This window comes from Lepisma saccharinum, chromosome 7 (assembly GCF_977018435.1).
Source record: "Lepisma saccharinum chromosome 7, izLepSacc3.1, whole genome shotgun sequence".
In the NCBI taxonomy this organism is placed as follows: Eukaryota; Metazoa; Arthropoda; class Insecta; order Zygentoma; family Lepismatidae; genus Lepisma; species Lepisma saccharinum.
Window position 1 is genome coordinate 47,956,593 of NC_139235.1, and position 15,101 is coordinate 47,971,693.

Here is a 15,101-nt window from a genome sequence, read left to right on the forward strand (position 1 = left end):
CTATCTCTTTAGCAGTTTTGAAAAATATTTTAGCATTATTCTTAATTGTATTCACATCATCCCCCAGTAAGTCTACATCATCTGCATATGCTAACAACTGAGTCACACCATTTAATTTTAGTCCTTCTTTAGTTTCTTTTACCTTCCTTACAGCATATTCTAAGGCAAAATTAAAGAGCAATGGAGATAATGCATCTCCTTGTTTTAACCCATCATGAATTGTAAATTTGTCAGACATATTATTACCCACACGAATTTTACTTTCTGTGTCACTGGTGCATATTTTTATCATACTAACAAGCTTCTTAGGTATTCCAAACTCTACTAATATATTATATAATTTATCTCTTTTGACCGAATCATATGCTTTTTTGAAATCAATGAATAGCTGATGGACATTTTGATTATATTCCCACTTTTTTTCAAGTGTCTGTCTGATGTGAAAAATTTGATATGTAGTTGATCTGTTACGTTTAAATCCACATTGATAATCACCTATAATTTCATTAGCATATGGGGTTAGTCTTGTTAAAATAATGTTAGACAATATTTTGTATGTTGTTGAGAGTAGAGAAATTCCACGGTAATTATTGCAGTTCATTTTATCACCTTTTTTAAACACAGGAACAATTATGGATTCTTTCCACTGTTGAGGGATTTCTTCTTTATTCCATATTAAACAAATTAATTTATGAATTTGACATATTAATGAATTTCCACCATATTTAATTAACTCAGCTGGTATTAAATCAATGCCAGGTGCTTTGTTATTCTTTAGCCTTTTAATAGCATCTTTAACTTCCGTCAAGTTAGGTTCTGGAACTAAAGGTTCTGCTGTGTGTACTTCATTTACTTCTGATTTATCTCCTACATGGACATTTAAAAGGTCATTAAAGTAGTTCTTCCATCTATTTAGAATATCGCATGGGTCAGCTAGAAAATCACCGTCTTTATCTTTTATCAAGTTTACTTTAGGTTGCCACCCCTTTCTAAATTCATTTACACCTTTATATAAATCTCTGATATTTTTATTTTTGCTGTTTGTTTCAATTTCGTCAATTTTGCTTTTCAAGTAATCTCTTTTTTTACTTCTAAACGTGCGGTTAACTTCTCGCTTTATTCTATTATAATTGCTTAGATTTGTATCATCCGAGTTATTTAACCATCTAAGTCTAGCCTGATTTCTTATTTCTATTAGATTATGACATTCATTATCAAACCACGGCTTACTTTTTCTTGGTTTATGGTATCCTATACTTTCTTTAGCTGCTGATTCTATTGCATTACGTATGTACTCCCAATTCTTATTTACGTCTGTTTCATTTATATTTTCATCATCATTTAAATCCTGCAAAACATCAAATCTATTTGACAGTTTAATTTGGTAATCTTTCTTAATTCTTTCATCAACAAACTTTCCTGTATCAAATTTTATAACTTTTAGATTTTGTTGCTTATGATTTATCACTGAGAGTCTTTCTCTTAATTTAGCAATTACTAAATAATGGTCACTGGCATAGTCAGCACCTCTATGTGTACGAACGTCAATTATACTAGTATGCCTTCTCTTATCAATGAGAATATGATCTATCTGATTATGAGTTTTACCATCTGGAGAAGACCAGGTATATTTATGGATATCTTTATGTTTAAAAGTGGTACTTTTCACAATTAAATTCTTTGAGGTTGCAAAAGTAATCAATCTTATACCATTATCATTACTTAATTCATGAAGACTTTCTTTACCAATCGTGGGTTTAAATGTCTCTTCTTTGCCAATCTGTGCATTACAGTCACCTAACAGAATTTTCATATCATACTGAGAAAATTTATCAAAGACCTGTTCTAACTCTGTATAAAAATCATCTTTATTATTATCATCTTTATCTTCCGTTGGTGCATGTATGTTTATTAAAATAATTTTACACCACCTAACCTGTAAAACTGCATATGATATCATATCATTAATAAATTCTACTGTTTTAAGAGCCGAGATAATTCTATTATTTATGAAAAAGCCTGTTCCAAAATTATGATTTTCAGTACCACCATAGAAAAAAGTATAATTTTTAGTTTTACAATTCCCTTCTCCTGGCCACCTAACTTCCTGGACAGCTACTACATCTAATTTATACTTCACTATCTCATTAACTGTACACTGAAATGCCCCAGGCCGGTAAAGGCTCAGAACATTCCAGGTGCCTAATTTAATATCCTTATTCCTAATGAAGATCTTATCCTTAGTCCAGGGACCTCCCAAAGTAGTCCCCACCCGGAGATCCGAACGGGGGACTATTTTACCTCCGGAATATTTTACCTTGGGAACATCCATGGCCTTATATTTCTGTTTCTTGACATGTCTTTTTACAGTGCAGAGTTGTCAGCTCTACGCCTAACCCCCAATATGAATGGAGGAACTACTACACAAGACAAACACAAACATATTAGACAGCACAATTACTACACAAGACGAACACAAACACATCAGACAGCATAACTACTACACAAGACACACACAAACACATCACAACTATAACACAATATAAACATACACACACCACAACTACTACGCAATATAAACAAACAAACAAACAAACAAACACAAACACAAACACACACACACACACACACACACACACACACACACACAAATCATTATTAACAGGAATGAGATGGAAAAAATAATTCTGCCCAACAAAAGCAGTAGGTAAGCAGAAAAAATTGTTCTATATGTACTTATAGATGTGAAAAAAATTCAATTCATACAAAATACAAGTGTGCATCAAGTTGATATAAAAATTACACAATCGGAACCTGGGTCAAAATAAATATATATATATAAAGGTTTACCAATGTTAAAGCAAATATGATATAATGTAAACAAAACATTAAAAACAAAATTGTTGATGCGCAACAAAGGAAAAAAGTACTCAATGAAGTACTATGTAATGAATAGTGTTATGATTAATAATTTGCTTTGCACGGTGTATTGTTCAATAATGATGTGGAATTGAGGGCTTGGTTGGACAAATTCTTTGCGTCAACACCAGGAGGTTTCTATCGCCAAGGCATCGAAAAACTTATTGACCAATGGGAGGAAGTTGTAAACAACAATGGAGAATATATTATTGATTAATTTGTTGTAGTTTTCTTTCGCCTCAAATAAATTTGAAAAAAAAACAAACATGATTACAACCCATTACATCGCTTTTCTGATAGTTTTGGCTAATTTTAATGATGAAGATGAATGATGAATGGATAAAATTGATGAAGGGACACAAAGAAACACCCATGTCCTGGCTTGGGCTTGAAATGGAACCTACAGTGGCAAGATTCTGAGTCCAACCCTCAATCCACTCAGCCACTGAAGTGGCATAAATAATCAATCAACAATTCAATCTCGCTAAATATGTAGTATGAAACATTGGTTTGTTCTTTTAAACTTCATTTATGAAGTTTTACAACTTGTAATAAGAAAGCATGTGCTGTGCTGTTTATATTTTTCAATAGCAAAGAACAAGACACTGTGCAGTGAAATATGTAATGCATAATGTACTGACTGATTTATGTAAACTCCTGAATATGATGAACCATCGCAAAACATGACAAATTGTTGCTCCTTTGGAATACAAATTTTCATATTTGCCAAAGGATAAAGTATGTTTTCAGTCCAGCACTGTCCAGCAGTACGACAAATGTTTTAAAAATGATGGTAACAATTAAAAAGTAGTATCTTATGAGGCAAGGATTATGGCCATAGACTTGTTTATTATTTTTATTTAAAAAGCCTAACAGAACTTACTTTGTGAATAACCTAATACATTGAATAAGACGAAACGATCAATGCAACCAAGGTTATAAGAATCTCTGACTAGTTAGACTCGCAAGTAAATAAGGAAAACTTGGTCATTTTTTTAAATATATATAATTGGTATTCTTCGAAGTAGCATCCACGTTTCGTTGGTAATAACACTGATCCGCGGAGTAGTGACGCAACAGTTTTTTTTCTTTGTTTTCGTTTTTTTTCTTTGTTTTCGAAGTGCTTTTCTCTTGTGAATTTTGTTGTTACGACGTCACACGTTTAAACGTTAATTGCAGACATCGACTCGATGCCTGAATTACATCCGGACGCACTTCTTGCTCTCCCGAGACGAAGACGTCAGCGTTGCAAATGTAACACGTGCGGTACGAGATTGTCGTCACGACGACGAGGAAAACGAGCGATATCAATTTGGGCAGATCACGAATGAAATGTCCGACCGAGCAGGCAATACGAAGTTCCTGTTGAAAATCAAAGGTGGAGTTTCACTGCGGTGCCATGATGTAATCAGCACCACAGCTGCACGCGAGGGTTCCCGAGCGAACAAAGACTGTGAGCCATGAGTCCTGAGCTCGGTTCCACAAACTGTTGCGCCGGATCCGCTCAATTCTTGTGCATATGGCAACGTTACAACAGCTGAAGGCAATCTCTTAAAAAGCAGAACTGATTGGACTGTGTGCAAACCAAAATCATCTTATTGGGTATGTAGATCGAAGTCAGATGTTCTTCATTTAATTCACCTTTATGGTGCGGACCACATTCCATGACTCCTTTCCACCATGCCACATGAAGGAAAACAGGAGGTGAGGTTCCGCAGTGAAGGTGGTGTGATCGGCAGATTCCAACAGACCCGCTAATTTCAGGCTGGGTGAGCCTCACACTCGCTGTATGGAAGGACCTCTTTTTACAGGTGCTAATTTTCCCAAGAAACAAATAAAATAATGTTGTCTAATATGGATAAAGTGCCCATTCTTACTTATATTGAAAAGCTTGTACCTTCAACAAGTATTAAGTTTTTGACATTTTTGTCACAATTTGGGCAGCAATTTTCAGTGCTTTTCAAAATTGCTATAAACCTTATATTTGTAAATGAAAACTAACCAAAAAATGATAAACTTTCTCTGCATTACAATAAATGAGAAAGTCTCACTAACAATAAAGAGTTCAAGGACTGCCATCTATTGAGAATTGAGGAAAGCTATAATACTTAGCTCAGCAAGTGCTTAAATATATTATTTGTAAAACCAATTTTACAGAGAGGTAACAAATAAGTTAAATGGAGATTTTTACACACACAAATGCATACACAATATTGATAAAATTTACAGTAACATTTTAAACTGGACATTCCTAAATTGTATAAAACTATTATCATTATATTTCTTTCACAGTCCCAGCCAAAATTGCCTCATTTGATGGTTCATTTACTGCTACTTACAAAGAAGATGTGAAACTCCCATGTCAAGCTGTAGGCATCCCTGCTCCAGAAATACACTGGAAAGTGAAGGGATCAGCTTTCCAATCAAACGACCGCATGCGTTTGTTACCAGAAGGCTCTCTCCTGATAAAAGAAGTCACCCGAGGTGATGCTGGGGAATATTCTTGCTCTGTCGAGAATTCATTTGGTCAGGATATTGTGACTCACCAACTGGTTGTGCATGGTAAGTATGCATTCAGAAAGGTTCAGGAAGAATACAATATTCTTTCATTGCCTTTCGTCATGTCATCATTCATAATCATATCTGTCATAGTGTTTTTGTTTCATAGCATTTGTGACATGTTTACTTTTTGAATCAAGATAAGTGTTGTTAACATTTAAATCATGATTTTAAATGCAATATTCAAGCAGTTGTTCTAATACATTTTTTTATATGTATTATCGTTGAACCTATATTATTATGCCTTGTGATTATTACATTATTACAATTGAAAAACTGGCAATCTTCGAAGATTACGTCAACAGCTCGAACCGATTATGTGACCACAAAAAAAGAAAAGAACGGGACCTTAAATTTCCTCGACATCACCATTTTCAGATAAAACAATCGTTTCGCAACCAAAATCTACCGCAAACCCACGGCAGGATCCTGATTCATACATAAACATACCAACCACCCACCAGGTCAAAAAGACAACATCTGGAACAACTTTGTCAGAAGAGCCGTGCACTTAAGTTCCAACAACCAAGTGCTACAAGAAGAATTGGACATTGTAAGACAACAGCCTCCCTTAATGGCTACAGCCCCAGTGTAATAGACCAGAACCTGCTAAAAGTGAAAGAGAGGGAAATAAACCAGAAAAAGCCAAAAACCACCTTTCCACAAACGAAGAAGAGGATCCACGACTATGGCTAGGGATACCATTTATACCAGGCCTTTCCACCAAACTCAGATGCATCCTGGAAAAAAGAAACTACAGAATAGCATATAAAATTGGCAAATCCATAGGACAAAACTTATCAGACTTCAAAACGTATGACAAAGACCCCTTAACAAACTCTGGCATCTACAGCATCAAATGTGAATGCAACAGAAAAAACATAGGACAATGCAAAAGACCCATCAAAAACCATTTCGCTGACCACCTCGAATACATACGCAGGTAAGAAAGTTCTTCTGGTTTATCAAAACACATTATAGAAACCTACCATCAACTTCCACAGGATTGCGTTCCTTCATTGCACAGGCGAAAGGAAAAATAGAACGGGATGTTCAGGAAGGGGTATACATGATCAAAAACACAAATAATCTAAATGACAATTTATGTGGAAATCTTTATTCTTCTTGGTACAACACAGTAAAACTCAAAAATCCATCTCCCCCAACCAACAACCAAGACTTACCAACACTGCAAGACCACGACATCTGCCGGCAGACACATCAAGTAATGCCAGTGTAACGACAACCGTGTCTACTCCATCTTTCCTAGACCAGCCCTGAAGATGACTCCGTGAAGGAGTCGAAAGCTTGGAAGAACTCCGAAGTGTTTTTTATCGTGCTGTTTATGTGTTATTTTAGTGTTTTAACAAATATTTAAATTTTATTAAGTTGATGTTCCGCAAATCTAAATAAATTCTATTGTGATTACTTGCAGCTCCACCTCATTCACCAGTTGTAAGCCAAACATCTACAACTACTACATCAATTACAATGAGGTTGGCACCACATGCAACAGATACTGCTCCACTTCATGGCTACACTGTGCATTACAAGCCTGAATTTGGTGACTGGCTAACTGTTCAGGTGCAGAGTCAGACTAAGAAACACACATTGGAAGATTTGTTCTGTGGAACTAGATATCAGATATATGTTACAGCTTATAATGGGTAAGATATTAGAATTACAAGCATATTCATCATGTGCAGTGGAACCTTGATTATACATCTTTAGGTGCCTGTGTCTAATGACTTATAAAAAAGTAAAAAGTAAAGTGGGCCCCACACTCCCTTGATCTTGGCCGAGTTGAGGGTGATGTGATCAGCAGCATGCCCCTGGCCACCTTTACCCCCCCCCCAGAGTTTCCTCCAGGTTCCCCCTTTATATGATGCTGGGTGGGTGCTGGAGCCACTTGAAAGGTTGAAAAAGTCCAGATTCTTCTTCACAAATGTAAAATCAAGATTCCACCATATAATTCTTTAGTGTAAGTTGTAGAAATAATATTGATATTTAATTCATTTATGTGTGATACTTTCTACATCTTACAGTATTAAACAAAGTAGAATTTAAATTGCAGGTATAAACTATGCTTACACTCCATATTAGAACTTTTCTCTTAAAACACAATGTGCAGAGGAGGGATTTCAATCCTTGAAATCCAAATCCCTCCCATGTCAACGTGCCATGTGAAATATATTTTAAACAGAAATCTCTTTCTGAATTTCAAAAATGTCAATTGTCACAGTGATTGGCCTAAAGGAACTATTGAATATGGATATTATGCATACTTTAGATTTATATAATTTTTTTATTGTAGACTAGCTGATTGCTCAGCGTTGCCCAGGAATTTATTTATCCCAATCTTCTATTAGACAGGAATATAATTAATGTAAAATGAACTTGGAGTTGAACGGCATTGGGAGTGTTACTATTCATCTCAGCGACCCAGAAAACTATGGGCTCCACACTAATATCGGTCGTTTCACATGTCACCCCCTTCCCACCCCCACCTCTAGGGGTGTCTTGGAGTTGAATAGCATTGGGAGCATCACTATTCATTTTAGCGACCCCGAAAACTATGGATTCCACACTAATATCGGTCATTTTACATATCACCCCTTTTCCACCCCCTCCCTTAGGGGTGCCAGGGGTATCTTGGAGTTCAAGGGCATTGGGAGTGTCACTATTCATCTTAGTGACCCTGACAACTATGGATTCCACACTAATATTGGTCTTTTTTGATTATTTTTATATGTCACCCCCTTTCCACCCCCACCCCTAGAGGTGCCAGTGGTGTCTTGGAGTTGAACGGCATTGGGAGAGTCACTATTCATCTTAGCGACCCAGAAAACTATGGATTCCACACTAATATCGGTCATTTTCGATTATTTGTACATGTAACCCCCTTCCCACCTCCACCCCTAGGGGTGCCAGGGGTGTCTTACCCCCACAGTATTTCTTTTCAGATTGTAAGTCATATGTGTACCAAGTTTGGTCATCGTGAATGTCACCAATAAGCTTAGGGACTCTGAAAACTATGGATTTGACACTAATCTAGGTCATTTTTGACATTTTATTTTTCACCCCCTCTCACTCCCCATCCCGATATATGATGAACTTGGAGTTGAACGGCATTGGGAGTGTCACTATTCATGTTAGCAACCCGAAAACTATGGATTCCTCACTAATATCGGTCTTTTTCGATTATTTTCACATGCCACCCCTTTCCCACCTCCACCCCTAGGTGTGCCAGGGGTGTCTTACACCCCCCTCACCACCACAGTATTTCTTTTGAGATTGCAAGTGATACGTGTACCAAGTTTGGTTGAGGCGTTCGAGAGTTATGTCGGAACAAACACACACACACATATACACATACACACATACATCCATTTTTATATATATAGAAGATCTAGTCAATTGTATGTAGAAAAAGAAGGGTCTGATCACATTGTTTCGATTTCAAATAATAATCGTGTTCTTACTATGTCAAACAGAAGGAAGTTGCACTATCTCTGTTTCACCCGCAGTATATTAGCAGAAGGTAAACTGCAGTATTTGTTAAAAAAAAATACATTCTCGTAGGGATATCCATGAATATCTTACCCACAAACAGAACAATTTCGATTTACCCCATCCTTCAACCATGGCCTACAAATCATCTTTCTCCTTTTCGGCTTCCAAAGCATGGAATGCATTGCCTGCAAACATCGAATGCATAAACAACCCTGTAAGTGTCAGATGTAAAGTAAAATATTTACTTTTAATGAAACAATGGCAGAGTTGCAGCACATATTGTAGGTATCAGGTCACTATGTGAAATTGTATTTTAATTATTACTTTTAATTTTGTCTTTTGTATTTGTAGTTAAACACTCTGTGTCTTCATTTCATTTTGTGTATCTCTTATAATTTATGTGTATCATTTTACATGTAACTTACTGCTCCATATCAGCATATCGTATGTGTAACATTACATTTACAAGGGTCAGCTGGCAGAGCAGCCAATAGGCTGAACCTTGTCTGCTTAATAAAGAAATGTATTATTATTATTAAGAGTATTCAATAGTGAATGGTATACTATGTAGAGGTTCCTTTGTTTAATAATTTTATGAAAGTTATAATTTCATTAATTGTAATTGCTTTCCAATTATACTGTATTATTCACTTTGTGAGTGACAAATGTAATTTGATGCAATTCCTAGAAGTAATATAGGATTGTTCCTCCTATATTATAGTACTGGAAAGGAACATGTATACAGGGTTCCCACACACCTGGAAAACCTGGAAATCTCAGGGAATTTGAAAAAAATACAAATCTCAGGGAAATCTCAGGGAAAATCTTGTAATTGTTTAATGAATGATTCCCAGTGAAGCAAAACTCAGGGATTATAATATTCTCATGTCTGTGGATAATCCAAGCTGTTGTAGCATTTCTCTTTCAGCAAGGAACTCATATCTATTTGTTTGTCTGTTCCTTGTTTTTATATGTGATTCCAGGGCTGGTGACCAAGTGTATACCCTCATAAATTTTGCACTTTTTAAAATTTAATTAACCGATTTCGATCTTTTACATGACGTAAAATATATTTCAAGATGTGGAAAACGCATAATAAAGATAACCTGTTCATCTGATTTCCCTTATTAGGGAGTAGTTTTAAGTTTTTTCTTCCTTCTTTTTTTACAAAATAGTAAAAAAATGTGTCCTGTTTAGGGAAATATTTATTTTCTGCCATATTTTGTGTACAATATTGTTGATTGTGTATTTACTGCATTTAGAACAGAATTTTAAATATTTACTTACTAGTGCCATATATGAATTATGTACTGTTCATAAATACTTGTTCATATTTTAAGTTTTTGATCATGTTCAACTATTGTTATAGTCGACATGACACGTGAATTTTTACATGCCTCAATAGCTCACATATGTGTAAAATGGAATTACTTGTAGGACCAGCAGACCTACATTAATATCATGTAGTGAAATAGTTTTCTCAACAGATATGCCAGAATGACATATTTGACAATGTTCCAAACCCCCAAACCTATGTTCCCATTTCTTCATGACTCCCTAGAAAGTGTTGTTAGAGATGTAATGGGAAGATTCATAAAAAGTGACATCTTGAACAATGCAAAAAATAGTTTTAAATTAATGCAAATTGATGTCAGGAATTCTGACAACTCGATTCCTTTGACAAAGATTGATATTGGAATTGGTACCAAAGCTGCTTTGGAAGCTAAAGAGGTGAATGAAAAGGAGAAGCTTATGTTTTTTACTAGCTGCAGAATTTTTTTGCAACCAACAACAGAGAAGATTGTGGAATGTAGTCCCCTTAAGTTCAGGTTGGTGAGAGTCGCCAGTTGTTTAGTTCTGAAGCAAATGACTCAGTTTCCAAAGGGATGTGCTCAGCACATGGAAGATACAGGAACTTCTCAGGAGAAAGAGAATGAAGGCTATAACTGGTGATAAAGTAATTTGCCAGTTTAAGACATTGTTGCACAATGTCAGTAGTGAAATTAAAAGAGAAGTTTTGTAACTTTTCAATCAAAACTGATGCACTAGATTCTTTTTTTACAGGTGTCATGAAGGGCAAGGATGACTTCTCTGAGTTATGGAGCACTATTAAGTTGGTTTTGATTTTATCACATGACAATGCATATGTGGAATGTGGGTTTTCTGTAAATAAGCAGGTTTTAATAGAAAACTTGAAAGAAGAGTCTGTTGTGGCTATTCAACAAGTTTATGATGCAGTGAAAGTGGTAGGAGGAGTGCCTTAACTTGTTTGTCTTAACTATTATTGTAGGCATTACAGATTAATTGATATTGTATCCATTTATAAACATCTATGAAAGTGTGAAAATATTTCAATGTTCTATATCAGATATGTTAGAAATTGTTTCAGAGTTGTTTAAAGTTCTAGAAAACTGGTCATCTTTGTTCTTAATTACATGCAAAGAAGTGTAATTTTATTTTATTATTGAACTAGTTTTGTTATTTGCATTAGAAAACAACAGTAACAAAGAAGGTGAGGATGCTATGCCTATGTAAGCATGAGGGGAAATGGAGGAGGCCATTGTAAAATTATAGTAGTCATTTACTGTGCATTCAATACTCTGGAAAAAATATGAGGATTCTGGAAAACTCAGGGAAATCTCAGGGAAAATGGATTTGGAGTTTGCGTGGGAACCTTGTGTATACCGCGTGAGGCACCTAAAAGTACCACCTGAAATAGCGAAGAAACCAGAAACAGTAGCGATGTGAGGTTTGCGGGAAACAATAATATCAAATGGGGCTCGTAAATAGGAGGTATGGGGTGGGTCGAAAAATATCAACAAATGGGGCATCTGGAGCAAAGTCATATATTTTTAAATGGAACAATATACAATAACATGCATAATATAAAAGAGTATACGCAGAGAAACACAACGCCGTTGGTCTCATGCATCTACTGCACATAGGAACGAAGATATGGCCATGTGAAAATATGTAAACAAACTAACAAGTGGCCCACTTGACCGTCAGTACCACGGCATGTAAGACTTCTCAGGTGCCTGACAGAACTGCCTTTATGCAGAGCAAGTTTTGATAGCAGGTCCACGAGATCGTGTTAGTTCATAGCAAGCAGTCGTAGTGGTAAGAGCGAAGATTATGGTGTTCACAAACATAGAAAAAGCGGACATGATCCTGATTTATGGGGAATGCCGAAAGAATGCCTCAGAAGCCTACCGTGTGTACGCAGAGAGATATCCGGACAGACGACAGCCATCTCGATGTCTGTTTGGTAAGTTATTTATTAAATTAAGAGACACCGGAAGTGTAACACCACAAACACGTGTGCGGAACAAGCCAACTACAGGTGAGGCAGGTGCAACAAATGTTCTCGCCGCTGTTGCTGTGAATCCGCACGTTAGCTCCCGTGAAATTGCCAGGGATGCTGGGATGAATCAGCGAAGTGTATTGCGCATTCTGCACACACAAGTTTCACCCATATCATATCTCCCTCCATCAGGAACTTCACGGGAATGATTTTGTGGACCGTGTTCGGTTTTGCACATGGATGTTACGACACGACACACCCGATTTGTCACGTATCCTCTTCACTGACGAGGCAACTTTTACCAATCATGGAAATGTCAACCTAAGGAACATGCACTATTGGTCGGTGACAAATCCACTTTGGCTTTGCCAAGTGGAACGCCAGCACCCATGGAGTGTGAACGTGTGGTGTGGTATAGTGGGTAAACATCTCATTGGCCCTTTTTTTATACAAGGGACACTGAATGCTGACCAATACATACAGTTTTTACAACATGAACTGCCTGTACTATTGGAGGACATACCACTTCAGACAAGGAGGGGAATGTGGTACCAACATGACGGGTGCCCAGCTCACAGTGCAAGACGCGCTACAGCATGTGTGGAAAATACATTTCCAAATCATTGGATTGGACGTGGAGGGCCTGTCAAATGACCGGCTCGTTCCCCAGATTTGATACCGTTAGACTTTTTCCTGTGGGGAAAGCTGAAGGACATTGTCTACCGGGATGTGCCAACAACTCCAGAGGATATGCAACACCGCATTACTGCAGCCTGTAGGGACATTCCCTACGAGATGCTACATTCTGTGCAACGATCTTTGCATGGGAACCTCGTTGCCTGTATCGCAGCATACGGCCACCACTTTGAACACACACTTTGACAGGTTTTCGCTTCTTACGCAGTGGTTCTTCGACATACTGTCATGGTCATTTTCATTATGCTGTAACACTGTCAAATACATGGTGCTGACGATGTCTACTGTATTTTTTCTTCCTTTAACACGTTCTGTCTTCATCTTGTCCAATGGCTTCCGACATCTCATACTTGTACATGCCGTGGTACTGACGGTCAAGTCGGCCACTTGTTAGTTTGTTTACATATTTTCACATGGCCATATCTTCGTTCCTATGTGCAGTAGATGCATGAGACCAACGGCGTTGTGTTTCTCTGTGTGTGCACTTTTATATTATGCATGTTATTGTATATCGTTCGATTTAAAAAAAAATATGACTTTGCTCCAGATGCCCCATTTGTCGATATTTTTCGACCCACCCCATACCTCCGATTTACGAACCCCATTTGATATTATTGTTTCCCGCAAACCTCACATCGCTACTGTTTCTGGTTTCTTCGCTATTTTAGGTGGTACTTTTAGGTGCCTCACGCAGTATATTGTTATATGGTTAAGATTTGTTAGAAGTATGTGCATTCCAATAGACTTTTGATTTAATGATTCAAGATATTTTTCTGACATATGTGATTACATAATTGAATTGAAACTGGCTGCATGCTTTAATAAGTGATTCTATCCTTAGAGGGAATTCATGTATAATTGTAAATTGTAACTAAATCACTGGGATGAGTATTCAATTTCAATGTACTAGTGGTGTCAATTTGACTTCTATTGATTCTGAAATATTCTTATTTTTTAAAGTTAATATTCGTTCTGGAAAATCATAGTTGACAATGCTTTATTGACAGAATATGAAGTTGGAATGTAATGACGTGGGATATTTATTGGAACTAATATACAAGCTTCTAAGTTGACATATTCATTTTCCTTACTTAATGCACATCACCAAATTATTCTGATGGAATTTGTTTTAGAAAAAGGAACTGCATATTTGAAAATTTATGTTACAAAAATAAGGTACAATATTTTTATTTAGAAACATAAATATTCTAACACTATATTTTATTTTTTCAATTTTCCACTACCTTTGTTTTCAGAATTGGAACTGGTGAACCTTCTAGCATCCTTAACCTTCGAACAAAAGGTTCTAAGCCAGTAGTACCCGAGGCACATAGGTTTATTGAAGTCTCAACAAACAGCATAACATTGCATCTGAGTGCATGGTCCGATGGCGGATGTCCAATGCTTTTCTTTGTTGTTGAACACAAGAAAAGGTAAGGATGGAAATAATCTGTTTATTATATTACTTTTTCATTTACTTTCTGTGAGTAAATGAAATAAATGTATCACAAATTATGGTAACCACATTCCTTTCATTGATCATTTCTTAAACTATGATCATTTTCACTTTTAGAACCTAGCTTTAGATATTGTTATTGTTGTTAAAAATTATACTGACTATAGTATTAATATGAGACAGGAAAGATATGACAATTTTGTCCATATATCTGAAATTTTTCATACTTTTTTTTATATATAAGATTGAACCCTAATCTTTAACCAAATTTATTTGGTAATGTTTATTTTCAGACATCAAACAGAATGGACTTTGGTGTCCAACAATGTAAAACCAGGTGGAAATTTTGTAGTTCTTGACCTTGAACCAGCCACAAGATATAATCTACGAGTAACAGCTCACAACAATGCAGGATTTGTCGTTGCAGAATATGAATTTGCTACTCTAACAGTCACGGGAGGTGTGTATTCATAATAACAATGTCATAAACTTGTAATTTTCTATTATCTGTAAATGCATGACATACAGTGAAACCTTTGAATGTGTTTATACACATACACAAACATGTTTCCAAAGTAAAGAAATACATTTTTTCATTATTTGTAACAAATTTTGCCAATTCTTGGGAGCTGTTAATTTAATCTAACCAAATTA

General features: G+C 36.2%; 1 protein-coding gene across 50 annotated transcripts in view; it reads left to right on the top strand.

The window, feature by feature from the left end:
• Dscam1 (Down syndrome cell adhesion molecule 1) overlaps positions 1-15,101 on the top strand; it is a 426,431-nt gene that overhangs the window by 360,045 nt on the left and 51,285 nt on the right. For all 50 annotated transcript variants that reach the window (XM_083125269.1, XM_083125286.1, XM_083125279.1 and 47 more), the window contains 4 exons: positions 5,212-5,481; positions 6,914-7,145; positions 14,248-14,424; positions 14,741-14,907. In XM_083125269.1, the coding sequence (XP_082981395.1) occupies positions 5,212-5,481; positions 6,914-7,145; positions 14,248-14,424; positions 14,741-14,907 (846 nt within the window). The remainder of the gene's footprint in view (positions 1-5,211; positions 5,482-6,913; positions 7,146-14,247; positions 14,425-14,740; positions 14,908-15,101) is intronic.